The following is a 26694-nucleotide window of genomic DNA, read 5'->3' on the forward strand; positions in this document are numbered from 1 at the left end:
TAAGACCGTGAAGCAGAAATATCACTCATCTTTCTCTTTGTTCATCAAGCATCAGGTACAGACACTGACAAGGCATCCTTAACATCTAAGAAAATAAATTTAAGCAATCCCTATATAATCTTTTTTCTCCGCAAACTGTCTGGAGTGCAGATAAGATCAAAATGTGGCTTTCCCAGCCAACAAAATTATTAACAGCATGTGGAAAAAAGTAATGTTACACAGCAGCTGGAACTGTCTGATGGCTTCGTGGAGCTGACAACAGAGCTGGTGCTTGCAGCAGGGAGCTGCCACCCTCAGCAGCACTCAGGGAAATACTGATACAAGAAATGGGAAACAACAGGGTTATCTGGGAAAAATCTGTATTCTCAGGGCACTTTTGAGTTGCTACTTCTTATAAAGAACACTTCCCAAAATAAAAATCTGCATGAATATACTAACTACTGAAAAACATCCTCATTGCCCATGATCAGAAAGCACACCTTGATAATTCACTGTGGGAAGCGCAGAGAAAAGAAGTTAGGCATCACCTGTAAAGATAGTTCACAGGCAAGTAAATTCTGGATCTCCTTTTATTGCAAGAAAGAGGGGTAACAACTCACATTAAAAAACAAAACAACAAAAAAAAATTCTCATTGCTCTCTACAGTGACCTGAAAGGAGGTTGTAGTGAGGTGGGGGATTGACCATTTTCCCAGGTAACAGCAACAGGATGAGAGGGAATGGCCTCATGTTGTACTAGGGGAGGTTCAGGTTGGATACTGTAAAATCTTTCTTCCCAGGAAGAGCAGTGATGCAGTGGCACAGGCAGCCCAGGGAGGTGCTGCAGTCACCATCCCTGGAGGCGTTCAAGAACCGTGTGGATGTGGCACTGAGGGATGTGGGCAGTGGGCTGGTGGGGGTGGGCTGACACTTGGACTGAGCGATCTTAGAGGTCTTTTCTGATCCTAACGATTCAGTGATTCTATAAAAGTTCAACTCTCCTTTGTTCCAGTTAATGTTCCAATTGGCCAAAGGATTCAAAAGCTGCTGAGAAAAAAAAAACCAAAAACAAAACAAACAACCACCAAAAAAAACCCAAAACAAAACAAACCAACAAAAAAGCCATAGCCAGAAACAGAGATAGGCACAAAACAAGAATTAAGTCCAGGAGTTCCCCAAGTATGCCACAAATATTATCTGGATCTGCTAGGCAAATGATGTCCTAATGGCATTCATACATACCACTGAATTTGTAAAAGCCTTGCACAGTGTCCCAATAAGTTAAAATAAAACACAGCCATTTAATTCATTATAACTAGCAGAGCAAGAGCCTCCTTCCCAACATAGCACACTCTGCCCACTCTGCCTGCACTGGAACGAATTCCTTCAGTCTCAGGAGCCCAGAGAACTCAACTCAGAAAGCCATTAGAAAAAAAAAAAGGTGCTGTTACTGGAGATTCATGCACCACTTCCCACCTGGCCATTTTTAAACAATTGATACATGAAGTAATTTACCCGAGACAATAAAACCAGATACATTTGTATCAGTAACTTATGCTTTCAGTGGAAAACAATTCTACTTTCATCTTTATTAGAATTAAACTTTTAAGGCCTGAATTCACTATACATCATTCACACTGTTACATTTTAGATCCGCAGAGAGGTAATTGATCAGCTCATTAGCTCCAAAATGTGTTTAACAATACATTTTGCTAAGCTCCCATATTAAGAAAAACAGAGAAACCTGGAGCTGTTAACATCTTTTTATCGTTTGTTAAGAACTAACAAGTTAGGGCACTGTAACCATTGCTTTTTCTCAAAATAATAATAATAATCATCCCACCTTTGGAGATTTGCCACCTGGGACTGTTCTCTTCTCATGATGCTCAGTGAATGATCCTCTCTCGTTTCAGTGAGACTGTTGGGATCTTTCTGAAACCACATCCAGCTACAACAGGGCTTCCTTTCTGCAGATGGCAGCCCGTGTCAGCTTGGCACAGCTTTCCTTTTTCACAAGTCCAAGATGCTTCCTTGTGCTGATAGAGAAGCTATGGAAAACATGCTGGGGCTGCACTGAAAAGCAGATTCCATAGCACTGACAGCCAGCAGCGTTTCCAGCCAGCAACGTTACACTGATCTGAAAAGTAATCCTTTAGGATCAGGATTTTAGAGCACAGGTTGCATGCTCACTTTGGACAGATCGATGGCTGCAGTCTGGGCTTGTGGTCTCTCTCCCACGAACTGCAGGATGAGGCAGCAGCACGCTGATGCTTATTGCTGGTGAGCTCAAACATGGGACAACTCCTTATTGGGCAGAATGCAAGCACAGGCAATTATTATGGCTGCATTCATTCAGTTCTGGTTTTCTGTTTTTTTGACACACAAAACATGTACAGAAATGTAAGCGAAATTCACACTCCTGGCAAGCTGCCACCTCACCTGTTGGTAACACAAATGTTGGACTTTTAAAACTCCAGGCACCATGGCAGTGAATGAAAACAGAAGGATCCAAATACTGCCTACTTCAGCAATAGGGGAATAGATTTTCAGAGGGAAGAAAACGTTCTGTTCTGCATGGTACAGAACTCTGAGCAAGGCAGGATATAAGAAAAAGGAAGACCATTAATCCAAGTAACTTTAGCAGCTCTTCCATATGTCAACCTGCTTTTGTGGCTTCTTTATTAATCTTCACTGTTAGAAGACAAAACGAAATGTGTGGCATCTTTGATTTCTGTATGTGCTCCCACAAATACAACTAATTCTTTATTTTAAATTAATTTTCCTTAAGGTTCCCCTAACGGCTTCATATTTCTATGCATATTCTCCTATGCTCCATTTGATTCTGGTGTTCTCAGATAACTTACATAGCCAGGAGTTAAATAATACCTTGAAAATCAAAGGTAGAATGATGCTCAATAGACCAGTAGTAAGTACAGTAAACACTTGACAAAAGTACAAAGATAACTGGGCTTTAGAACCAGCCCCTTTCTGAACAGTTCTAAAGCTTCTGTCTAATTAGGTTCACTTTGTGACAAACAAAAATGGGATTAGATCAGCATTTCTATTATTATAGCAGCCACATGATAGAAACTAGATGATTTTACTTGTAAAGCATTCAATCAGTCTTTAGTCCTGTACTGGCCTCTAATTTTCAAAGCTCATGGGAGACTGCATGCCCTTCTCATGAGCATGAATCATCGAGCTCACAAACATGTCAGCATTAACCTGCAATGAAACTGCCATCTTTATAAATACTTCACAACATTTTTAAATTGCATTCTGCCTGGGAGAAGGAGGAGGAAGACTATCGTCCATTTGTTTTTCCCTTTTTTTTTTCCCCTGCAAGGAAGGGAGAGAAGTGAAATCCTGTGTTTTAGATAACTGACTTCATTCCCAACAGACTGCAGTGTCACATATTGAAAATACGGTCAGTAAGCAACAACTTTAAGCCCCTAACTCTTCATATGACACATGTTTCATGGAAGAACGGAGCAACATCAAAAAGCTAGAAAACAAAAGGTCATTCTCATCTCTGTCAGCGTTGCAGCTGGTATTCACACAGGTTTCAATTAAGACACTTCTCCAGAGCTTCTCCCAAACATCACTTAAACAAGAAATCTGGCTCCTGATACCCAAAGAGTTTAAAGTCGCCTTCAAACCGAGCATAGAGGCGTCTTATGTCTCTCTTGCTGATTCCTGAAAAATACCTCTCTACTTTTGTTTTGTTGTACACTGTTATGCCTGGCGGAATCGTGGGGTACGATACCAGACGGTCTATGCCGGCTGCTTTCAAAATGTAGGGAGCATCGTCCTCCAGGGTTTCATGGTGTCCAATCACACTGTACGTGATTTCGCAGGGGGCACAGAGTTCCACGTAGGTTACCCAGTGAATAATGTGATCACCAAACTGGACATCCAGCCATCGGTGATTGGGGTCACCCAGATAGCGAACAAAATCCTCAAACTGCAGCCCTTTGGTCTCCAGGCGATTTCTTCTGTACTTGCGAATGATGCTGGGAGCAATTTCGTGTCGGTACCAAGGCTCAAAGCGAGGATTGTGCACAAACTTGTCTTTAAATGCAGAAATAAGTCTTTCAAATGGATCTCTAACAATAAAAAACTTGAAGTATAAATTCAGCCTAAACAGAAGAAGGAAAAAAAAATAAGATTGAATAATTATGAAAATATAAGCAGCACCTAGCAAAGTCTTACAAACTGTATGGAAACTGACTGCAGGGAGAGCAATGTAAATCTTATGCTACTTCCATAATCTATCAATACTATCATCAGTAGGACTTGAAATACAATGTCTGTATTTTTCACTATAAGTTTTTGCATACAGTACAAAATGTCAGTAGAGCTTCCTCATCCTCCACATTCTATTACAGCTGGAGAAGCTTAGTTTATCACAATCCAAATAAACAGGAGACCAAATCCTCTATGATGCTGAAAACTCTGAATTCAAGATATTTTTAATGTTATGAGGGTAAGCTCAAAATAAAAGTACACAATCACACAGAAAAAGTAACTCAGTGCAGCTAAATACAAAGAGGGTTGCAATTTTCAATGTCAGGTAGTTAGACAAATCATTGCTTCAGCACCAAGTGTTTCAGCTGAATGTCTGCTCTCCAGTCTGCTCACCCCACTCCTGACTCCAAGCCCCTGCCACGTCCCCAGGAAGCCATTCATCTCTTACCGCTTTTTAATTTCAGAGTCACTGAAGGAGGACAGACGTGGAAGGCCATTTTTCTCATGATCATGTACGATGCTTTCGGGGATCTCGTCTATGGAAGAATATGCTCCTACAAAAATTGAAAAGAGAGCAAGAGGATTTTTCAAGAGGGGGGGAAAAAAAAAAGCAAAACTGAGCATGCTTTTGGCTGACAGCTTTTTAGTTTATCTTCCAATTTCCCCCGTTTTCAGTGTTTATCAAGTTACAATACTTGATGCTGTCAAATGACAAAAGATTCTGACTGTAAAGCTCAGAGAACGGCCTGGGTTGAAAAGGACCACAATGATCATCTGGTTTCAACCCCCTGCTATGTGCAGGGTGGCCAACCACCAGACCAGCTGCCCAGAGCCACATCCAGCCTGGCCTTGAATGCCTCCAGGGATGGGGCATCCACAGCCTCCTTGGGCAACCTGCTCCAGTGCGTCACCACCTCTGTGTGAAAAACTTCCTCCTAATATCTAACCTGAACCTCCCCTGCCTCACTTTAAGACCATTCTCCCTTGTCCTATCATTATCCACCCTTGTAAACAGCCTTCCCCTTCCTGCTAATAAGCTCCCTTGAAGTACTGGAAGGCCACAAGGAGGTCTCCCTGGAGTCTTCTCTTCTCTAAGCTAAACAAGCTCAGTAGTCATGGCTAACTAACACCAAAATCCAAGGCCATGGGGCTTAGAAGAATTTCATCAGCAATTATGCTTAAGCCCATAACTTCCCGTTTCAGTGTCCCCACCGTCTTTTCCTCTGCCCACACATACAAACGGGGGAAGACTTTGAGAATTAATTCCAGAGAAGGAATCAGCACTTTTTCTGAGTTTCCACCACCAGCAAAAAATGAATGCTGTGGGCCGCTTTTGGAACTGTGCATTTTGCTCTCAGGATCCATAAAATTCCTTTAATGACTACACTATGCTCAAACAAAAATTCCAATCATACAATATCACACAGATTGAAAAGCACTAAAATTAACAACAAAAAAGCTTCAGATATTCTTCAGCCCCCCCCCCCCCTCCAAGGATGTAAACTGACAAGAAAAATTGTCACTAAGTTCTCATGCATTCTTTTTAAGAATCCAATCCTGGAAGTTTTCATGACCTTGAAAAACATCTCATGCGACCCCTTGGGCCTCAGGAGTAAGCCTTCACACAAAGCATCATTTCAGAAAGCCAACACACACTGAGAACAGGCTGATGCAAAGCAAGCTGTTTAGTTGAAAGTCTCTGTGGCATTCTCTGTTCCAATATTTCTACCACAAAAGTAATGTAGATAATTAACGTTTCAATAAAAACCTTAGGAGCAGTCAGAATTGTGATGAATAATGCACGCAACTCAGATTCTCAGTTTTATCATTTTGTATGTGTGGGGAAATACTTTATTAATTTTAGTTTTCTAATTACACTTTTTGGCACTCTAGGGGAACTCCACGTGCACAGTAGATGTCAGATTAGATAACCTCAGAAACTGAAAGCTTTTATTGCACCTTAGCTCTGGATGAATACAAGTAGTATCAGAATTTGTTACCCAGCAGTGCCACAGCTGTGTTTCTCCATCCTGAACCTACACATACCACTTTTAGAAGCAGAGTATTCCCCTCTAAGTATCAGTTCCATTTGTGGAAACTACCCAAAGAGACAAAAGTTACAACAGTGAAAGAGATGGTCTTCATCAGCACATACTCACATACTGGCAGCACAAGGCAGAAGAGACCAATATTTATTCAGACACAATTCTCTATCATTATCCAGCATGCCAGAACTTGGAATCTTAAAGAAAAAGGTTCTCTGCTAGTAAGACATCAGTTATCCCCCACCGAACGACAAAAAACCCTGCCAGTCCTGAGCAATTCTTTGTATGTTCTCTGTTAAAATCAGGCTAAGGAAGGTGGTTCTAATGCACTCATGTAGTTTCACACTCAGTATTTTTTTCCAATGCAGTTTACACAGGCATTTAAGAAACAAGTGTGTATCTCCATGCCCGCGTATCTTCTCTGGATTTTAAGCTCTGATCCATAGATCAAGACTGAAACTAATATACAAGTCTTTGGAGACATACTCCTTAGAACAAAAGTTTTGCTGAAGGACACAGCTCCTTTGTCAACTTGTGACTGTTTCCTTATTGGTATGAGCACTATTTCATGCAAGGTCAAGAGAACATAAACAGAAGTGTAGAGCTGGCTGTTCTGAGGGTTTTCATAACAAGAAATATAGGTTTATAGTATTCAGGTATCACCTAAACCTTGATGAACCATGTTGCCTGTAAAGCCACCAAAGGGCTCCAATTGACCTGGCTATACATAAGAAAGACACAGTCCTGGTAAAAGATGATATCTTAAGTTAAACAAAGGTGTGTTATATTAAATACAATCAAGCTAAGCATGTGTGCACCCAGTGGTGCAGTGGGAAACTCTGAAGAAACCACTTATTTGTATTGGCATACCATGCTACTGAAGGAGTGTTCTAGGTCCAAGTAGACAGAGCATGCCTCATAGTTTGTTACTCAAACACCAGTCCTTTTACTCCTTCTTTTAGTCTTTTATAACACACCCTTGTTGATGAAATTCTACTCTGAAGTGCCTCAGAATCTCCTTAACTCATATGAGGCTTGGTGGTTACACAAACACATGATTTCACCACCACAGATCTACAGCAGATGCTGAATTTTAATAAGCTTTCCTCGTGCCTTAAAGAGTGAAGTTATAAGTTGGTGGGTTCAAGATTTTGTACAGTCATTTCTTAGGGAATTGTGGTACCTTGTAATTTACTTGTTTCAAACCCTTTAAATCAGTGCCACCCCTTCAAAGATAACAAACCTACCTACCACATGCATATGTGCACTATTGACTCAAAGAATTTTTGAGTCAAACATTAACAGTACTTATTTTCACAGAAAGAACAGGTTTATTTTCTTTAAAAATAGATCTTCTGAAAGGATTAGAAGCAACTGTGACGAATGAGTAGCTGAAATTAAGTATCAGTGTACTGAAAGGCAGAAAGAATCCATTTTAGTCCTGTCCCAGTTGGACCAATTCTGCTCTTTCCTCCCCCTCAAAAAAACCCACACACCCACAACTGAGTAGATACCATTTAAAACGATCAAGACTTTTTTCCACTGAGTGTTGCCCACTTTTGGCGTCTGACAAAACAGGATCTTGTGCTTGTCACACACAAATATTCGGTCCAAGACGAATTTGGAAACTGCAGTGTGAGAGAGATTACTCAATGCAGTGTCTCTGCAGACATTCCGGAGAAGCTCAAGTCTTTCCATATGAACCAAGGGATGTTGTAGCAGATTTCCAGTGAAAGCTTTTCCAGTAGGCTTTATAAAATAGAGGGGAGAAAGAAAAAACAAAGTGCAAATGTTAGTTTCAGATCAAATTCTAAACTGTAAAAGTCCTCAAACTGTGCATGATAATGATCCATATGCTCATGATAACACTACTAAACATAAACTGAAGAAGTAAGTTTCCTTCCTGCACTGCTGCTGTACGTGTTGGTACGTGGCATTCCTCTTATCCAAAAATTGATGACCTGTTTAATTTTTGTGAGGCTAAGAATCATAGAATCATAGAATCACCAAGGTTGGAAAAGACCTAAAAGATCACCCAGTCCAACCGTTCACCTATTCCCAATAGCTCCCACTAAACCATGTCCCTCAACACAACATCCAGCCTTTCCTTGAACACCCCCAGGCTCGGTGACTCCACCACCTCCCTGGGCAGTCCATTCCAGAGGAGAGAGCCCTGACTACAACCACATCCCTCTGCCTCATGGTTAATTGGGAGAGAGAAAGAACAAGATTGCCTGATACACAGATGAAGAGAAATTTTAATTTTCTGTTGAAGAGTCCTCCTCCTTCCACTAAGTGTGATTTACACACCTGGATCTGGGAAGGAAAGAGATAAAGAAAAGTTCACAGAAAAACAGATTTTACACTGCCAATTCTTTGTTAATAGCAAAGAAAAATTCACTTATAGTTTTGGCACAGCACATTATGGTGTCAAACTTTTCTTCAGCTTCACAACTTCCTTATTTTAACGCTGTTACCCTTTGCAGCAAGCACAAGGTTAGAAAGCCACACTGCAAAGTGAAATACATCATTCTTATTTCCACTGCTAACTCTCAGGCTTTCACTCTGTAGGGACTTCATTATTACTCAAGTAAATATAAGAAGCTGAATTTGACCAGGTCCAGTGCCACCAAGCATTGTCATCTGTTTCTTTATTCAGATGGTACTTTACATAGTGCCCAAGCAACATATGAGAAAGGGATGGTTTTACATTTTGTCCCAATTATTCATTCCCTGCTCAAGATGCAATTTGGATGGCCTGACAGATTGCTTATCAAAACCAATTCCTTTTGCATGCAACCAGGATTAATATTATTGTTCTGTGGTTCACGTTGTCACAAAGTCAAGAGGGAATAGTTTTAGATCAAGAACTTTATTATCCTCTTCCATACAAGTAAAGAAAGATATTGACTTGCTACTGCCAGACTTCCACTGAACGAAGCCCTTCTCCCAAGTACAGTGAAGATAACTTAAATTTTATTTTATTTTATTTTTAAACATAAGGAAAACAAAGTGCCATGCTTATACAGATATATAAGCATACTGCTTTGAAGAAATACTCTAAATATTAGGTGACTGATTTATCCAATGGCAAAAAATTAGCCCTAGCTCTCCATGCAAACAGTCTTAAGTTCACATTTGCATTTGGAATTCTCAGTTTCCTTGAGAATTAGCAAGGAATTTGCTAAGAACTGCAGCTGTTCTGCTTTATTTCTGAAAGTACAGAACTGTGCACTTGGAGCAACTTGTATTGAATACTACTGTGTTTGTGTTTCACTTTGGACAAATTCTGCAATGCAAAGCACAAAGAGCACAGAAGATGAAGAAAAAAAATGGAATCTGATAAAAAAGAATCAGAAAGACCAGGCAAAGAACCAAGAGGAATGAAAACAGACAAGACTCAGGATTGACCTCGAGAACCATGAACCTGATGATTATACCAAGACATCTAAGACACTGTAACAAGTAACCCAAAATGGGGCCATTACATAAGAAAGGCAAGCAAAAACTGATTGACCTGACTTGATAAAAGTGGTAGTGCTATATTCTATATACTAGAACTATATTCTCCTAGAAGTGGAAGTGCATTAATTTGGACAGATAGAAGGTTACTGTAACAAAGCAGCTTTGGGAAGCTGAAAGAAATTCTGTCTGCTCTATGAAAAATTAAAGTCTGAATAATGATTCCTGTCTAGCAGTTCCTTTAACCACAGGAAACCCTTACATAATCTCTCTTTTCTCCCACTCTTTAATACATACAAACTCTTATCTCAACGGTACGCACCTGGAATTCTTTAGTCCAATGTTTTTCCTCTGGCACACGTGCCTCCTCCACTTTTGTCACAGCTGTCAGTATTAATGGCTCTTGTTTGGCACCATAGCCTGGAGAAGGAAAAAAGATAAGAGCATTACGGAGGATGGGGGGAAAGCAACAATTTCTGCTTTACAGCCAACACAATGGAAAAACATTTTCTGCAATAAGCAGGCAAAACATTACGTTTTGTTTCCAGATGGGAAAGTACTAGAGAAGACATGAGAGGCTATGAATATTTTAAAGAACATACTCTATGGGAATTTTGGGTGTAATTTTAATTTAGTTTTCTCAAAGAAACACGACCATTATCTTTCTTGAGGGGGCTTTCAAAAACAAACTGCATACAAAGAAACACAGAAATTGAAAATCCAAATGTCAGGAAAAATAATAACGTTTGCACAGGTTTTAAGATCTAATAATATATGATATTGGAATTTTCTTTAGTTGAAGAACAACTGGATGCATACGACAGTACAATACTTTTATTTTTTCAATAAACTTCCTGAAGACTGTAATTTAGCAGGCTTCTGCCCTTCCCACATCCATATTAATAGGTAAGTTTCACCTACTGTAAACTCTTAGACATTAGCAAAAAAAATAAAAAGAAAGCATTGTTAAGGAGCACCTTTATTTTCTTAGCAGCAGATCTAATCAGCACTAAAGAATACAAGATCCCCTTATTGTTTATTACTGGAACGATGGCTTTTCCTTAGAGTCTTCCACAAAGAGAAAAACAAATTCAGTGAATACATTCATTCTTTTTAATTATTTTAGAGCAGCTAATAATCCCAAACGAAATTAAAGTATGTAAGGGAAAAACCTCCTGCATCTTTTTGCAATTTGCATGCTACAGGGAAACTGAAAAATAACACAATTCTGTAGTTTTACATGATGCAGGAAAAAAAAAAATAAAAATTGAAGTTTTCCTTAACCTCAAAGGGAAAAGAACAGGATTTCTCCCTCAAAATTTCTTTCTATCCATACTGAATTATTTTCCCCTTCATATAGTTCATTCTTTTATGAATAGTATTTCTTCATCCGCAACCACAATTGTTTATGGTTTTATGCTCAAGAAGACATCAACTGTTTATGCCCCCCCCCCCCCCCCTTTCAAGGTAGCACTCCATCACTGTGCCCATGCTGGATTTAAAGAAAAGGAACAGATGGAAAAGCAACTTGAAACTGAAAGGAATGCAGCATCCCTAAGTGCCACATCTACGCGTCTCCTGAACGGCTCCAGGGACACGGCTGCACCACCTCCCTGGGCAGCCTATTCCAACACATTACCACTCTTTCTGAGAAGAAAGTTTTCCTAAAATCTAACCTGAACCTCCCCTGACACATCTGAGTTGTGTTTTTTTGCTTGTTTTTTTAATTATTATTTTTTTAATTTAATAAGAGTTCCTCCAGAATTAGCCATCATGCTTACTTGGGCTTTCTCCTGGTATATTCTTCCCTTCATCAGTCCCAATATAAACACTGCAAACTCCAACACCTACATACTCATGGCTTTGTAAGACTGAAGCTTAAAAAATTATGGAGCTCCTGCTCAGAGATCCTCCTATCCAAATAAGAAAGAGGATTCAGCACAGAGGAAAAAAAGACAAAAAATGGTAAGGCAAGATAATGAAAAGCAAATAAATGCAGAGGGTGTGCTCTGCTTATTTATTATTTTAAGTACATTTTAGTTCCTCTGACAACTTCTGGTGGAAATAACCACTCACATAATACTTAAGCTCAGAAACAAGAGTTGGCATAGCATAAAATACTGGAACATTTAACTACCTTACATAAGGCTGGCACATCTGCAGATATACCAAGGCTCAAAAACAGCTAAAACTGAGGAAATCTACAAAGTTAGTCTATAGCTTTCACCTTCAAGACTTAAAAGGTACACCTAGCATATTTATCTGCTATCAAGTCAATGATACAAATAGCACTAGTGATCCCAGTGCTTCAGAAGTTACATATTTTTTGCATATTTTAGGCAGATGCACAAGTACAGCTGTCTTAGAACTGTAGGTTGTGTCATAAGCTCTCTGTAGGAAGATTTTTTTTTTTCCTAACACCAGCTCTTGGTTAGACTTTCTTTAGAAAACTCTAACATGCTGTGTGGTGTCATCAAATGGCTTAAATTCCCCATCAGTCTAACACCATCTGGGCTACTTATGCTAAGCAAAAGCCTATCAGCTCTTTGTCAGTCAAACGGCAGAGGATAAAGCTGAATGCAAGAAGCAGGGCAGAGGTGGCTAGGCTAAGTGTGCTGTAAAAGAAAACAAGCTTTGTATGAAATCAGGCTATACACAATGCTGCCACAGTTACAAGAGGACAGAAACTAGTATTGCGGGAGCTTTATTTTGGTCATTTTTAAACAGGTAGCTTTGTACACACTATTCTGTACACAAATTCTCCCCTTCGGAGATGAAGATACTCAAGCTGAGTACATCTGAGAAAGCAGACCTCACAAGACAAAACTGCAAAACATGTTTTCCTCTGTTCCTGACCACTAAGGAAAAAGAAAAAAAGGATCCGATACAAAGTTTGCCGACTTCTACCAGGACAAGCAGGAATTGAATATCAGCACTGACATTTCTACAGATTTATGTGTTCTGTTCTCAGACCTACTGAAAAAGAGTGGTAATGTGCTGAGAAGCGTTTTGCACTGGAAGTGCATTCATGTGAATGACTATACCATCTCCTCTTTCCCAGTGTTGGAAATAATCCAAGTCATTTTGTCAGGACGGTATCTCTGATAAAAGCAGAATTTATTCGCGCCGCAAGCAGGAGCGCCTATGGACACAACATGACAGCCTTTATACCCTGTTTTCTCCCCCTTGCCTCCCCCCTCCTCCCTTGTTTCCCGAATGGCTGGGTACTCCAGGTTCACAATCTTATCAGAAGGTTTACATTTGCTATCTATCTGGTGCCAGTCAGCAGTCATCCTGTTGTTTCCAAGATGTCTCCGTGCTCTCCTTGTCCTACTGATATGGTGATTTTCTTTGAAACAAAGAGCACTGGGGGATGTCAGGCCTTCCCAATGTCGGGCGCTTCCTCGGGCATGCCATGGCTTGTTCTCTGGTTTGCTCTCGTGCAGGATATTCTTGCAGTGTGTATGACAAAATATACATATACATACATATATACACATATATACAGAGCGTGCGTTCCTGGGAAGGTTCGTCTATACGGTAAGTGATGTAAACTTATCAGAGATCTTCCCCAAGTTAAGTAGAAGGACTCCCAAAAAGAACTATGATAGAGGAGATCATAAAATAAAAATAATATTATACAATTCTAATGCAGAAACAACACTTGATTCCCACACCAGCAAACATTGAACTTACCATCTGGATCTTTAAAAGTCAATGTGATAAACTTGCTGGCAACCATGAACATGAATATCACCCAAAAGCATGCAGCTAGAAGCAGCCACTGGTGGTGCATGTTGTCAGACATGAGCCATATAAAGTTGTTGCTTCCTGTTTGAAAGGGGAAAGATAGGCACATGAATACTTTTTGTTCCAGTTTAGAAAAATGCTCTCCATAACCAAACTCTAGTTAAGTATATTACAGAATCACCAAGCTTGGAAATGACCTCCAAGTCTAGTCCAACTGTCCACCTACCACCAGTATTTCCCACTGAACCACGTCCCTCAGTACAACACCTAATTCTTTCCTTAACACTTCCAGGGACAGTGACCCCACCACCTTCCTGGGCAGCCCATCCCAGCACCTCATCACTTTTTCAGAGAAATTTCTTCTAATGTCCAGCCTGAACCTCCCCTGGTGCAACTTGAGGCCATTCCCTCTCATCCTACCACTAGTTACACAGGAGAAGAGGCCAACCCCCACCACACCACAACCTCCCTTTAGGAAACATGTAGAGAGAGATTAAGTCCTCCCCTTCTCTTCTCCAGACTGAACAATCCCAGTTCCCCCAGCTGCTCCCCATAAGACTTGTGCTCCAGACCCCTCACAGCTCTGTTGCCCTTCTCTGAACACACCCCAGGTAAGCGTGTCCAGAAAGTACATCATATATACAACAAAAGAAAAGCAGCAGATTCCTCTCCTTCTATTTGCTGGTAGTTTTTTTTTTTTTTTTTTTTTTTTTTTTTCTGTTCTTTCAACTGAAACAACTGCTTAGCCAATATGAGCAATATGAGCACCTGCTGCTATCAGTGAGATATTTCTTTCCTCATTCACCCCACCTTGGTCTGACTGCTCACAGATTGCTCTGGGTTAGAAGGGGCTTCAAAAGAGCCCATCCAGTTCCATACCCCTGCTGTGAGTTGGGCTGCCACCCCCCTCCTCCCCCCCATTAGGCTGCCCAGGGTCAAAGCAGCAAACCTCCAATTTTTTTTTGAGGGTAGTTCTTTTCCCCCATTTAAATTTCTGAGGCGGCTGATCACAGCACAAGAAGGTAAAATGAGGAAAGCTCCACCCTCAGGGTTGCCAGCCAGCAGATCAACGTTAACAGTATTCATAACTGTCCTGTGTCAACTCAGGACACAAGACATTCCTCTCCTGCCCAGCCTACAAAAACCACGGGCAAGATGCTACTGAGCCAACTCACTAAGTTTAACCTAAAGCTGTATTTCAAGGCAGTAATGTTCCTTTTCATTTTGTTACTTTTGTTGCCAGTAAAGTATCAACTGGAAAGTTTTGATTTCCATGATGTTAATTATTACCCACACAGCCAGCAGGAGGAGTTTCCTCGCAGCAGTAAGTGAACTCTTCCTTTGGAGAACATTGATAATGCAACTTCAGAACTCCTCACCAAATAGGATTTAAATCAAATACTTTATGCAGTGAGATTCTCACAACAGTCTTGGAAGATTTGTACAGATGCAAAAAAAAACAAAAACAAAAAAGCACCTGCATGGCATGCGATCACATTTCTGCACAGCCACTTGAATGAACAGAGAGGAGAGGCCCTCATTCCCAGCTAAGATTATAAAATCATGCTAGTTATTGCTTCTGAGCAAATTTTGCATTATTTTTTTGGCTGCATACCAGTGTTTTGCCTTTTCATACCCACTGGAGCTTTTGACATTCTTCCAACACATCCATCTGCCACACCCTTACTCCTGCTACAGGTGCTGACTGCTTTTCCAACTAGCTTCTATCTTCCAGCAATGCAAATGCTTCTAAGAGTTCTCACTGGAGCTGATAGAAGTGAAATGTCTCCAGGGTACACCAAACACATGTGCAGGCAAGGCAAGCAGCTGAAAACAGATGGAGGAATCTCACCATACCATTACAATAATGCCAAATTTCTCCAAACCATCAGCTCCCAAAGGTGCTCGTTTTGAAGTATGCTACAGCATCAGCTATCTTCTGTTCAAGACACCAGATCTCACCACATTTGCTTTTAGATAAGCTGGCACTTCAAAGACATGAAAAACGGTCTGGGACGGATCGTCCCATCTAACCCATGACACCTGCTCTACATAAAGCCAGAAGAAACAGACCTCTGACAGTCAGAGTATCCCTGCTAGGCCAACCGTTTTCATAACGATGATGGATACACGTCATTCAGTAAGGAATGTGGATCCCTGTTGCTTTCAGTAATTTATGTACTGCAGTTCCATGAAGTTGTGTTGAATGTCACGGGGAGAGCAGCTCCGATGCGCTCCAACTTGGAAAACAACAGCAGTCAGCACCCACAGGGCCTGCAGCCAAATCCTCTGCTCTATGGGTAGGCCAGCAATGGGACGGGATCACAGTCACATCCATAACAATCACCATTATTAGCCCTCAATACATTGAAGCTGAAAAGAAAACACTAAGCCGTTTGTGCACAAAGCAAATCTACAACCAGATTCCCTGATGGAATTGTGTTGTCAGAGGATTTATCAAAATGTACTTACAATGGCTGGCACGATAACTCACTTCCAGCATCTAAACAAAACTGCATCTACCCTAAGAAGCAGAACTACTCAAAATGATACACAGAAGTAAATCATTATTCTCACTTAAATGAGGTGACCATCAACATTTTTAAAAGAAGGTGTTTATGTTGCTCCCCTTTCTCTAGCTTTTTCTTTCCTAACAGAGATATTTTTCATCATTTTCACATACAGTAATCACACTTCCTGTCTATCTCTGATCTTACTACAATTTGTCTTTCCTGCCACTTATTTTCTAGTGAACACATGTACATACATCTTAGCTCCTGAATCTCCCTTTTAAATGTTTCCTTTAACTTCTAAATGCACATTTTACTTCTTGCATAAAATATTCTTTCCTTACAAGTAGAAAAACCAAGAACATCGCTGAAGGCTCAGTTCATCCTGTCATAACATAACACAAAGGGATTTTTCAAATTGCTCCTTTTCCCTCTTATTACAATTCTGTGTTCTTTAGGGGCACAGGAGCCAAAAAAGGAAAATAAAAGGTAAAAGGAAAAAAAAAAAAAAACAAAAGCCACCAACCTTCTCTCCATGCATTCCTCTGTTCTTTCATCTCTGGCTATCTGCCCTGAATCCAAATTGGCACACAGTCCCCAGAGCAGTCAGGTGCCAGTTTTCCCAAAGCATGTACAGAAGCACAACGGGGAACATATACACAATTGTGAACCAAAGAACAAGACTCAGTAAGTGAGCTGATCTGTCTGTGAGGAACATCCTATCTGGAAAAAACACTAGGACTTTGGGGAAAATTCCTGTTCTTCATATGAATGACAGAACAGTGCAGAATGACAGCTCAAGGCATCAAGGTCGGAAAAGACCTCATCTAGTCCAACCATCAACCTATCACCACCATACCCACTAAGCCATGTCCCTCAGTATCACATCTACTTAAAAAGTTATCCTGAACAGGAAGTTTTGTCCTATTCTCTTGTTATGCTACTTTAGCCATTCCCTCCTGCTCTCCAGAAGGTGGTCTTCCATCTACTTCTAAAGAGCTTTTTAGGTATGAGTATGAATGACAATCATCGAAGCAAGCCAGGCCCTGGTAGCCATAGAGCTGGCAGACACGATCCACCAATGCTGAGAGCTGGCAGCCATCCCCAGAAACCAAAGACATGCCCTGGGAATGAATAGGGCTATGCAGAACATGATGGAAGGAGACTTGAAGATTTAAGCAGTATTAAAACTTAAAGCATAGGCCCCTGCTTGGCAGCTTATGGTGCCTGGGCAGGGGCCACTGTCCCTGGTGGGACAGTGCACAGTAAATGACAGCAGCACACTAGGAGCCTCCAACCATCAACCTACTTACCTATCATCAGCATGTGACTAATGACATAACTCGAAGTGCACAACAAAGAACTAAAAGCAGTACGATGAGATATCCAATTCATTTTCATCAAAGCCTCCCTTCTCTTCAGATAAAGTTAACAGATCTGGACAATTTCTTATACTTTAAAAAAAAAAAAAAAAAAAAAAAAAAAAACCGCCAAAATCTTGCACAGGCTCACTTCTTAAAATTGAATGATGATGCTAAATGCCATAAAGCACGTTACAACAGGTATTTCTGAAAGCTGATTCTCTCTGAAGGCTTTTCAGCACCTTGACAGTATTCACAGGCTTGTCACCTGCTCTCACAAACGGTCAGCTTTCACCGAGCACGTGTAGCTCACCTGTCAGCAGGAAGGAAGGCAGAGAACTAATTCAGCATCCCAGCAACAGCCGCATCACCATCCTGGGCCATAGGCAGGCTTGGTGTGAAGGGGCTTGGCAGACGGCAGCCACGCTGGGAAGCACTGCAAGGCGTTCAGCTCAGCATTGAGAGGCAGCCTCCCAGACAGACACTGGGGCCACACAGGGCCCTGAACGCTCTTTGCAGCGTGGCAGCAGCTGTTATCCCAGCATCAGGGCTTCCCCAGCCGGCTAGATGCTGAGATGCTCGTTGCCTCAGGGGAGGGATAAGAGCAGGGTGAGCCTGCATCAGGAACGCGGGACACTACTGCGGTGTGACAGATACGGGCTGCATCAAGCAAAGCTTATCCACAGCCCAAAAGCCAGATCCGGGCGCAGGCAGGCGATGGAGCTTGGCTAACCAGAAGCAAACTTTTCCCGGTTAAGGAGGAGAAAATCTTCCCTGCCAGAGCCATAAGCAAAGCTTCTCTCTCCGTGCAGGGCACCCGCCAGCTCTGCCCCGCCGCTGACAGCCCGGCCTGCCATCACCGCACCCGGAGCCGGGCCTCGGCCGCCCGCTCCGCGACCACTCGCAAAAAGTAACCTCCTGCGGGGGACACAGCCTCGTCCCCGCGGCAGCTCTAGGCACGGCGACCCGCACCCCACCGCGGCTCCCGGCCTGCTCCGGCTGCGGGCTGCCGGGCCTCCAGCTGAACACCCCTTCCTCCCCCTTCCCCAGGCTCGGAAAGCGCGAGGCGGAAGCGCCGCCGACTTACCGGCCCTACGGCGCCGATTCCCGCAGCCCCGGCCCCCGCGGCGGGGCGCCGCTCCGGCCCGGGCCCGCCTTACGCGGCGGGGCGCCGCTCCGGCCCCGGCTGCCGCATCCCCCCGCCTGGTTGCGGGTGGCGGCGACGCCTCCCCGCTCAGCCCCGATTGCCGCTGCTGCCGCCGCCGCCCAGCCCCGCCGCCGCCTCCATTTCCTCCCGCCGCGGGTAGGCCCCGGCCTCGGCGGCGCCCCTAGCCCCGCCGCTGGGAGGAAGAAGGTGGAGGCAGCCGTGGGGACGGAACGGTCCGCTCCGAGCAGACTCAGCGTCCCTGCCGGCCGCCAGCCCCGGGGCGGAGGCAGGAGGGAGGGAAAAGATCCTCGCCTCGCCTCGCCCCGCCCTGCCCCGCCTCACCTCGCTCCGGCGGGAGCGGGATGCCCTACCCCGCGGGGCCCGGCTCCAGAGAGTCCACTTCCCGCAGGTACGGGGCCCGCCGCAGCCCTCGGCCCCTTCTCTGTGGGAAGATAAGCCACTGCTCGGATCGGCTGTCGGATAGGTGTATATTGACTGATCAATTCCTCTGAAAATGTCGTGGATAGTTTCCTAATGCTGCTCTAATAGTATTTCCCAAGCCCTGCAGAAGTGAAGCTCCTGGTGTGGAAGCCCCTGTAGGAGAGACTGACAGTGGGGCAAAGCCTTGCCATTTGAAGTCCTGCTGATTGCTGAAGACATATCTTGAAACATGAAATTGCGTTATAGAACACGTAGGAGAGGCTTTATTGCCTGGCTCCAAAAGCTGTGCCCCTATTGCTTGACCCAGCTGTGTCCTCTGTGTCTGGTCATGAGAATCACAGAATCATTAAGGTTGGAAAAAAAACCTTCGAAGATCATCTAGTAGAACCATCACCCCCATGCCCACTGACCACATCCCTCAGTGCCACATCCCACATTTCCTGAACACCTCCAGGGATGGTGACTGCACCACCTCCCTGGGCAGCCACTGCCTCACTGCTCTTTCTTAGAAGGAATTTTTCGTAATATCCAGCCTGAATCTCCCCTGGTGCAACTTGTGGACACTGCATCTTATCCTGTCACTGTTGCATTGAGAAGAGGCACAAATGTGAATGTCCATACTGCTCAGGACTGGCTTACTCTGCAGTAGACATTTGTAGTTTGTGCTACACAACCTGCATTTCTTATGAAATCTTGTGGGTAAATATATGAAAATATGAAATTTTTTTTTTTTTTTTTTTTTTTTTTAATTGTGTGACTAAGTAAATACATAAATAACACCTGTTCCCTTGAAACTGATTTATAGTGGAAGATTTTTTTCTTACCTTAAATCCTACAAAGTCTATGAAGAGCTTGCCAACAGCACAAGATCAGGGCCAACAGCTTGAGAATGGACAAGTTCGATAGAGCCAGAACTGTAGTAGATGTTTCTATCTGTGTTCAGCTATCAATTAGTCAAAGAAAGAAAAAAAATCCAATGACAGAAGAGTTTGAAATGTTTTCACAAATCAATAAAAATTAAAACAACAAAAACAATACTACACTGGAGCCTAGGCCAAGAAAGCCCAGGGAAGCCTAGGGATGGTCTTCTATGAGTGCTGTGGCAGCCTCCAGAGCAGGCCAGACCAACACAAATGCATTACCAGCAATGCCTTAGGATGAAGTCTTAGTCAATGGGTTGGGTTGGGTTGAATCTCAAAGATGATCTAGTTCCAGCCCCAAAGCCACAGGCAGGGCTGCCCAGAGTCCCATCCAACCTGGCCTTGAAGAACTCATGGGATAGAGCATCTACAACTTCTCTGTGGTGATGGTGTGGTGATATCCTCGTGCCTCCCTTCTGCCTGTGAAATAGAAACTGCGATAGTTACCTTGCTCATAAGGCACATCAGAAGTCTGAATTCATTCACCAGTTTGAGATTTGCGTAGGCTGACCACTTTGGAAGTTGCTTCTTTCTTCAGTCTTGAGGGTGACGACTAAAGTGCAGCCATGCACAGATTATTAATAAGCAGTCTTCAACTGTGGAACCAATTTCTGGCAGATTATCAGACTCAACCCAAGCATTTTAACCTTTCAAGTATGTTGTTACTGACATGTATAATAATTAGACCTGTATAAATTGAACATGTTTTTTTCCAAACTTAAGCACAGTTAATAAGCTTTGTTTTCAGTAATTGGACCCAAAAATGTCTGCTGGAGTTAAATAATGTGTTACATAGGAAACTGTAAAGTTGGATTATGAAATTGCTAGCTAGGGTTGACAGGGTTCTCGCTATTAGGAACCTCGCTGTAGCGGGGTTCAGAGCTTTAAATTGGCAGCAAAATCAATGGTTGTATTTGTTGGTTTATAGAATCAGAGAATCAGAATTGTTTGAGTTGGAAGGGACCTTTAAAGGTTATCCAGTCCAATTCCCTTGCAATAAACAGGGACGTCAACAGTTGGATCAGATTGCTCAGAGCTCTGTCCAGCCTGACTTTGGATGTCACCAGAGATGGAGCATCCACCACCTCTCTGAGCAACCTGTGCCAGTGCCTCACCACCCTCACTGCAAGAAACTTCCTCCTTACAGCCAATCTAAATCTCACTTCTTTTAGTTTGAAACTATTTCCCCCTTGTTCCATCACATCAGACCCTGCTGAAGATTCTGACCCTTCTTTCTTATAGCCCTCTTATAGGTACTGCAGATACTGCTGAACCTGAATTCATCCACATTTTCTTTGACTTTCCAAGCTCAAGGTATTCAGCAAAAGCTTCTGCAAATAGCTTCTGCATACTGTTAAACTCATGAGGTGTTGGTTTGTTGTTTGTTGTTGTTGCTGTTTGGTGCTATTTCAGGTTTCAACCCAATGCCAATTATTTGGATTAGTCTCGGTAGCTCTTTCAGTTAAGCTTTGCCTCCATAAAAGCTCACCCTAAGACAGGACACTTGTCCCAGATAAAATACTGAGGAAGCACAAATCTGATTGAAATCAGCAGGAACAGATGCTTTTCCTAGTGCAGTGTCATTACTGGCAAGGTCACTGTTCTGCCTTGTGGCTGTGTTTCCAAGGCATGGCTGATCACACTTTGTAACCGCTCTGACATGGTGTGCTGGTGTGTAATATATTTATTAGGGTTTGATCTCCATCACTACTTTCTCTCTCTTTCTGGAACTTTAGCAAGCTGCTTGAAATGTGGATCTGACTGACGAAAGGTAGAAAAGATAGAACATATTGTGGCCTCTGCAGCCACAAAAAAATCAGACTGAAGAATAAGCAGCCCTAAGAGGAGTCTCATACAGTTGCAAGATTCACTGGTGCGATCTAAACAGTAATTCCTATGGAGTGCCACAGGTAAAATAAGTCGGCAAAATGTCATATATTCTTTCTTTTTTTTTTTTTTTTCTGTAGTAATAACTTAAGCAAGGAGTCAGCTATAAGGTGTGTATCAAAAACAGCTGATGTATAGGAAAGACTGTAGTAGCTATAGGAGTGGGTGGGGGGGGAGCTTAGGGCAGATATCTGTACCACAATGAGACTTGCTGTGCTAGAGGCAAGTTCAGATCCACAAGCAGCAAATAAGACTTTTTTCATTTGAAAACTAATTCCACTTTTTTATTGCAAGGTAGGAAAGTTTATCTCTTGATAAGTGCCTTGAGAACTGTTAAATCTTTTTATAACTTTATACCTTATACCATTAGATTTCCTTTGGAGTACGAGACAAAAAATGTAGACTGATGTAAATAAGCCATTAGCTGAACCACATAGTTCACCTTGAAGTGTTAAAACGTTTAATCTGAGCTGTCTTTTGAAAGGGAAAACAACTCTGTGGGGTTTATTTGCATCAGTGAACTGAGCATGCTGCCAAGACTGGGCTACGGTAGCTAAGAACTACATTTAATTATCAAACCGATGTCAATTAAAATTGAATCCAAACATTCAAAATTAATTATATAGGCCATCAAATGAGTGCAGCCAACACACAAGCCATAATGCCAATGTAGCAAGATAAGTTAATTCTTAAAAAATAAATTAAAAAGAGAAGAACTGCCAGTTTGGGAGCACACAGAGATGCCTAAAGGAGGACTGAAGGACAACTTCAGTAACAGAAGTGTGAGCAGAGAGAGGGCTGGGGAGGCATGGGAGTGAGATGGGGTCCTGTTTGCTCCCAAATGCATGTTAGGTGTTTTATATAAGTTGAACAGCTTTCACAGGGACACCAAGTGCTTCAAATAACTTACAACTTGCTGTTTGGGGTGCCTCTTGAGAGCTGGCAGATGTGATACCTGGCACGCAGAGTTTTAACATTTGTTCCCTTACCCTTACCCCTTACCCTAGTGTCCCAGTGGCCCAGTAATTAGCACCACTCGTAGCGAGACAAGAAACAATGTTCAGGAGTTCTAGGGGATGTAAGCCTAGAATGGTGATCCTAAAATGACAATCACTGCTCTGCAACCCAAACTTAAGAGAGAAAGAACTGGAACTTTACATCACAAATCTTCCCAGCACGCTCTCCTCGTCAAGGCCACAGCCAGGTGCCAGCAGTGGAGTGGCATGGCCATTAGGGTAGCACACAGTGACTAAATCTTGTGTTACCACAAGTGGTTTTCTTAGTGTTTGAGGACAACATCTGTGAGCACAGATCCTATTAACACAACACTGCTCTCAGTGCCTGTACCTTTCCTTTATAAATACTGTGTGTAGCCCAGATCAGCTGTGTTGAACATTGCTTCTCTTGCAATGTGACAGAATACAGTTATTGAATACAATCCTTTTTTCTTTCTTTTTCTTTCTTTTTTTTTTGGGGGGGGGAGGGGGTCAATTCAGAGCCTAACTTTTACCCTTGTTCAGCTTATTGTAGGGCACCAAATCCCATGTACATCCTAAAGCCTCTCACAGTAATCTTACAGAACCACAACTATTTCTTTTTTTAGCCTAAGAAACACCCCAACCCGGCATTTCAAGGCATCAAACCATTTAGGCATGTTTCCCCAGCAACATTATATTTATTTTAAGTTGCACCCCCAGAAAAGGAGGCTGCCATCCATCCTCCCACTTGCAATTCCCACTAGACATTCTGTCCTTTTATTTTTGACATCACCGAACTAGTTTTTCCCACTTTCCACAAAGTGCCAGAGCTGTTAGCATGTGCTCTGTTGCAACATCCTTTTATTTTTATTTTTTTCTTAATTTACATGCAGCTTCCTTAAGCACTAACTTCATTAAGGAAACAATGTCACTGAAAAGAGATTCCTTGATCCGGGCAATGCAAAGAGGAAGATCAGTCTGTTCTCCAACACCACCACATCAGCAGCGCATGAGCTTCATTTTATTGGATAAATCATGGCACTAAACTGTGCCTGGAGTTGTTGTCTAAGCATGTTCCTATTACAGAAGGGAGTGGGTTGCACCATTTTCTGCTGTTCACTCAATGATGTGGTTGAGTTTACAGTAGGGAAAAATTATCTGAGCAGAAGGTAGGGAAGCATTGCTTGATGGCATCTGTCTGTTTCACTATTAGGAAAGTCAGTGTGAGGTTAATATTAAAGCAGCAAACACAGACTTCATTTTGTTCAATTCCTTCTTCCCCTCAGGAGAAAATTCTTTTCTTTGCTAGCATTTTGCATCTGGATAAGTGACACACATTATTTATTCCATGGTGAAAACAAAAGTGATTTGAATAACTTTTAAATAATATTTGTTAACAGCAGTGTGTTACTGAAGTTACTTCAGCACTGCCTTTCAGATCTGCAGCAAAGATTCATAGGCTGCAGCATCATCGCTGTTATGTGCCAAAAACTCAGCAAAGGACTAGAACATGTCAGGCACATAGAGCAGGCAGGAAATATTTAAAAACATTTTTCAATTAATGGCTTGGGTAATGGCAGTGTATCCAATACACCTTCCAGAATTTGGTTTTGAAATTTCATTATGCATCATGGAACTTTAATATAGTTTTTTATTGGCTTCTTCAATGTCATTCTCGTATATATACCACTATTTCATCACAGAGGACCTGGATTTTAATTTTGCAGCCCTCCTCACTTTTCCATTCAGTAGTAGTTTCTGTACTGTTGGCCAGGAATACATATGATAATTCTGTCAACAGAAAGAACATTTTAATTGAGTGTGGTTAATTTTCCTGCCGCAGGGCTATTCACCCAACTACATCAACACAATATAATCTCTGGCTCCATAGGAGCTCATGAGAGTCACACACCTTCAGCCATCTGAAATCTTTGAGGGCAGCAGTGGTAGACCAACTTGGATTTACCAGATACTGCACAGTATCTTTTTCTATTAACAAGCTGTGAGACCCAGACCCAGTGCTAAAACCTCTCCCCAGAGAGCTGCGCTTTGGAGACTGTGGTTGATAATCATTGTGCTGACTGCTCATTTCCTTCATAAGTTTCCTCTTTGAGGAATTGATTATTTTCAGATAAGATTTAAGTGTGTTGTCTAACAGCAAACTGTACTGTGGAGGAAAAAAACCAAATGTTTTCTCCAGTTATATGGAAACGAACATGCTAAAGAGACCCCAGCCTCTGTAGGGCTGAGATAGGAAGGTACTGGGTTTGACCTACTATAAGGAATACATACAGTACTCCTCAGAACTTTACTCTCTGTGGATATTGTGAGAGACCTGGCTCACTACTGTGTTCTTTGTTGTTATTTGGCTTGAGCTATCCTTATTTTCTCTCATTTTTTTCCCCTTTTCTATTTGGCTTTAGAACAATTCCTTCTATATTTCAGGGCCATCAGAGCCAGCAGAAAGTGCAGTGATTGCCATTTATTGACACAAATCCTTAAGAGGCGTTACTGCAGAAAGGAATGGAGAGCTCACCTCACTGCATTTTCTACACACTACTGCTAGCTTTAAAGTACAATCAGACATAACTACCACGGGGAATACCTGTGTGACACCACAGCCACTGAGGGTCCAGGTAAAAAACACTTCTGTCAAAGAGCAAAAAAAAAGTTAAGTCATACAGCTGCCAGGATTTAACATGTCAGGAATCCTATCTGTTCATTATCAATGCCAATAAAATTCTGTATGAATCTCTCCTACCTGGAACCGAGCAAGAAAATTAATTGCCTTCATATTAAATGAGTCAACTTGCTTAACAAGAAAAATACAGGTATCTTCAATAATAATTGTAAGTGACAAAATTGGAGTACTTACTCATTTTGAAAGGCATTTGACTCAGATCCCTTGTAGGAGTAAGTGCTGCTCAATGAAGCAAAGGGAAGCAAAGTGTGGGTTTGAACTCCTTGCTGCTTTCACCATGATGCATGCACACCCCGTAGTGCCCAGAGGCGTGATCTCTCAGTTGTCTATATGATCAGCTTCTCAAATGGATATTATCTATGTGTGATCTTAAGTTGAGAAGATACTGAGAAATATTACCTACTGAGGGTTGGTGGGTCATAAGGCACTGACGTAGATTAATGTCATCTGGTGCTTTTGTCTCTTTGGCTGGTAGGCTTAGAGTGAATGTTGCTTGAAGAGTCTTTGTAGGTTTTGGCTTCATTGGTTCTGCCTGTAGCTAGCTGCTGGTGAGACAAACATCCATTTTAAGGCAACATATTTGTATGCATTCTGTTCACGTATACTACAGTTAATAGAAACTTAGAATCTGTGTATTTGTCAGAAATCTGGGATGCATGATATACAATGGATACCTTACACCCTAATAATTAGTGTAAGTTATCCATCATCACAGGCTATGGCAATCTCTCTCTAAAGACAGAATTATAAATTACACATAACCACACTCAGAGAAAATTGAAGATACAAATTAAATCATTTACATTAGGAGGAATGGATGAATGAGTGTCAGCTCTATGATTCACCTGTTATAATCAGATTTATTTAACTGGTGATGCTAAGGACATATCAGCCTCTCCAGTACTTAGTTGGGACACTATGAGAAATTTCTGGTAAGGCACAAGATAAGGAGTCAGGAGCGTATAGTTGTGGATAACTGAAAGCTCAGGCACAGAAAGTGGAGTTATCCCTCTGTTCTGCCTAAGCAGGACAGGACAGTGTTAAAATTAAGCCAAGTGTGAGTTCCAGACTTAAGATCTTTCCAAATGCCTTGGAACATGCCAATCTAAGCGAACCTTCAGCCCAGATAGCACAGTATAGCCCACTAATGTATTTTCATTTCCATACAGTACAGCATGGTAAGTATAAATTTCTTAATTTCTGAGGAATAGTCATTTCTCTGGCTGCATGTAGCAGACATAAAATCAAATTTAGCCAAGAAGTGATC

General features: G+C 42.1%; 2 protein-coding genes across 3 annotated transcripts in view; one reads left to right on the forward strand and one right to left on the reverse strand.

The window, feature by feature from the left end:
- Positions 1-26694, forward strand: part of RPL31 (ribosomal protein L31) — a 662822-nt gene that overhangs the window by 394707 nt on the left and 241421 nt on the right. The gene's annotated exons all lie outside the window — the stretch shown is intronic.
- Positions 552-18528, reverse strand: CHST10 (carbohydrate sulfotransferase 10). Of its 2 annotated transcripts, none has more exons than XM_052664911.1 (6): positions 18442-18528; positions 13430-13564; positions 10056-10153; positions 7786-8020; positions 4675-4780; positions 552-4117 (listed from the first exon to the last, which is right to left on the reverse strand). In XM_052664911.1, the coding sequence occupies exons 2-6, from the start codon at positions 13539-13541 to the stop codon at positions 3580-3582; spliced, it is 1089 nt and encodes a 362-aa protein (XP_052520871.1). In that variant the 5' UTR covers positions 13542-13564; positions 18442-18528; the 3' UTR covers positions 552-3579. The 2 variants fall into 2 exon arrangements, with proteins under 2 accessions (XP_052520871.1, XP_052520870.1); XM_052664910.1 differs by lacking the exon at positions 18442-18528 and adding an exon at positions 17668-17762.

Source organism: Tympanuchus pallidicinctus, unplaced genomic scaffold (genome assembly GCF_026119805.1).
Source record: "Tympanuchus pallidicinctus isolate F22 unplaced genomic scaffold, pur_lepc_1.0 scaffold6, whole genome shotgun sequence".
In the NCBI taxonomy this organism is placed as follows: domain Eukaryota; kingdom Metazoa; phylum Chordata; class Aves; order Galliformes; family Phasianidae; genus Tympanuchus; species Tympanuchus pallidicinctus.